The 3,019-nt window shown below is 35.7% G+C and overlaps 1 protein-coding gene across 1 annotated transcript in view; it reads left to right on the forward strand.

Annotated features, from left to right (window-relative positions):
* plppr5b (phospholipid phosphatase related 5b) overlaps positions 1-3,019 on the forward strand; it is a 57,916-nt gene that overhangs the window by 44,471 nt on the left and 10,426 nt on the right. Inside the window, exon 5 of the mRNA XM_073830716.1 lies at positions 929-1,063. Coding sequence (XP_073686817.1) covers positions 929-1,063 — 135 coding nt within the window. The remainder of the gene's footprint in view (positions 1-928; positions 1,064-3,019) is intronic.

Genomic DNA, 3,019 nt, shown 5'->3' on the forward strand with positions numbered 1-3,019 from the left:
TCTGTCTGTCTATCTACAGTATCTATCTATTTTATATCTCCTATCTTTCTATCATTCTTTTAATCGCTCTATCATTCTATCTATTGTGTCTTTTTATCTATCATCCTTTTTATTTTATCATATTGTCTATAGTTCTGTCTGATTCTGTCTGTCTACTGTTCTGTCTATCGCTCTGTCATTCTATGTATCTATCTGAGTGGAAACTGCTATGAGCAGTAGCTGTGTTCTTTTTTTTTTTTATGGGTCGAGGACTCTCACATGGCTGCTAACAAAATTACTGTTATTTCACTTATCTCTTATCCCACTGTGACACACGATTGTCCCTGACTGTGCGCTACACAGTAGCTTTGTATTAAGTATGTGCTTTAATATTATCCGCTCCATTGACAGTGCAGCTGTATTGTGTTGACTCTGTATTCCAGAACTTCAACACAATCAACAGCTTTGGAAATCCTTATATTCACCCTTACTTTCACTTTACTATTTTTAGAAATTATTTCATTGCACACTGGCGTCCCTGCTGTTTCAAAGTGTGCATGTTCATATCATTTACATTTTTGCATCAACTTAACTTAACACATGCTAAATTATGCACATTTGTAATGTAAGAAACCTTCACCGACATTTTCATGCTGAGTTCACACTGTTTTTTGAATAGATTGAGGAGTGAACTTTCATCAAACTCTTATTTCAGAAGATCAAACAAATCCTGTTTTCTCCTTTAAAGGGATAGTACCAAAAAACTAAAATTCTCAGGTTGTTCCAAACCTCTAAAGAAGATATTTTGAAGAATGATTGTTGACGAACGACCAGCAACCAAACAGTTCCTGGTCATTGACTTCCACAGTGTGCAACCAGCAACTGTTTGGTTAGCATCATTTTGGATGAACTATTCCTTTAAATATTATTACATTTTTCCTGTTTTCAGGTGGTGTGTGTGGTCCATAACTTCAAAGGCAAACAATTACTGAGCGAGGATCCCCCACAGGACCACCTAAGCAGCAATCCGATGGTCAGCTCGCCCAGGGTTGAGAGTCCACTGGAGAAGTACATCGCTTCACAGGTACAGAGCACAGTAGACAAAAGCACACTTGATATCTGTGGAACCATGCTGTCAAATGAACCACCGCATGGTACATGCCCTGTGTGCAGAGTGTTGAATCAGCTCTCAAGGGTCCTAATTGTGTCAGTTTGAGCGCTCGTATCAACAAGATGTGTATCCGTGCGCTCCTGTCCCTCAGGTGACAGAACTGAGAACGGATGATGAGGAGTTGTCGTCTCGCTCTCTGAAAGACCGTCTCCTGAGTTTCTTTAGCTGGATCACAGGCAAAAGCAGCCGCTTCAGACACCTGCAGAGCACAAGGCAATAAACGTATGCGCACCTGTGTGAGGAGCTCAAGCTGCCAAAGCTTTGGAGTTCGATGACACGTCATTAAAAACCAGTTAAAACCCAATCATGTTCATTTCAACTAAACAAACTAATTATCTGCATCTAATTAAAGCGTACCCAGAGCTTTGGCATCTCTGGCTGTGTGTTTTCAAGTCCTTTGCAGTTCATTCTTCATGGTTGCATCTGATCTTCTTCTCATCTTAAAGCTAATGTGCAAATTATCCGCTGACTTTCTGGGAGCTGGATTTTTTTAAGATATCTTTAATCATTTTCAGGGTGCAATTGGTTTACATTCCAGTAAAAATCATAACCCATGTATCATTTTATTTGTAATTTCAAAAAGTATGATGCAATAATAAAAATTGGTTGATTGTAATATATTGTAAATATTCAATAATTAATTCATATTAATAATCATATGTCTACTACTCCTAGATCCTACCATCCCTCCGTAATTTGCACTTAGCTTACTATTTATTTAAAAATCTACTGTCATTTTTAGTATTATATTATCAATGAGATGCCCTTATAGTTTCAATTTATATTTTGGAATAGTTTTTATTTTCATGTTTCAATCTTTTTTTAAATTAAAATAAGATTGTGTCGGTTAATTTTCTTCTTATTATGCTTTCTTCTTTGTCTTCTTTCACTTTTGAAATTATGAAATTGAAAAGTTATGAAATTTGGCACACAATTAGAGGACTGTCTCAATATTAACCATAACAAATTTGAAATCTCTATCTTAAACTCTCTAGCGCCACCAAAAGTTCAAATTTAAAATTCCTAGAAGGTTTGTCTAATTTTCGCCAAAGCCAAAATGGGCTCAGATGGTCTTCAGACAATGCTGGCAAAAGTAATCAAAATATTTTTGATATACCAAATTGATTAAATGAAACATTTTAAAATGCTTTAGTGAATTTGACAAAATTCACATAAAAATGGACATGAGGTTATATCTTCGCAATGTTTTAGCAGGTTCTGACCAACTTGGTACATGTTATTCCAAGCATGATCTAAGGGAACATGAGTAGTTTTGGCACAGTGCAGGTGGTGGTCAACTGGTCAAAAGATATACACATTTTTCTTTATAATTTCTGAACAGTTTGACCAAAAAACATAAGATTGATCTTGTTAGATTTGGAGTGGCATACCAAATCAATCAATACCCAGTTTTCCTATGTTCCATTTTTTTGCGTGGATCATTTTGAGCATGAATTATTTCGAATTTGGTAGTTAAATGCTGTATTTTGCAAACGCTTTAGCGTATTGTTATGAATCTTATAGAACGGTTTGTGGGAAACTAATGAAATTTGGCACACAGACAGAGGACAGTCTCATCATTAACCACAGCAAATGTGGAGTTTATATCTCAAACTCTGTAGCACCACCAACAGGTCAAATTTGAAATTATGTTTCTGCTAATAACTTTTGAACCGTAAGATCTAGAAGTAAAATTTTAACTTAAATTTTCACCGAAATTGCCTTAGATCATCTTCAGACAATGGTGGCAAAAAGATATCAAAAGCTTTTTGATATACAAAACCATTTTTTTGACCAAAACGAATTTGATGACATGAGGCTACATCGTGGCAATGCTTTAGCAGATTCTGACAAAACTTGGTACATGTT

The sequence above is a fragment of the Garra rufa genome, chromosome 24 (genome assembly GCF_049309525.1).
Source record: "Garra rufa chromosome 24, GarRuf1.0, whole genome shotgun sequence".
Classification (NCBI taxonomy): Eukaryota; Metazoa; Chordata; class Actinopteri; order Cypriniformes; family Cyprinidae; genus Garra; species Garra rufa.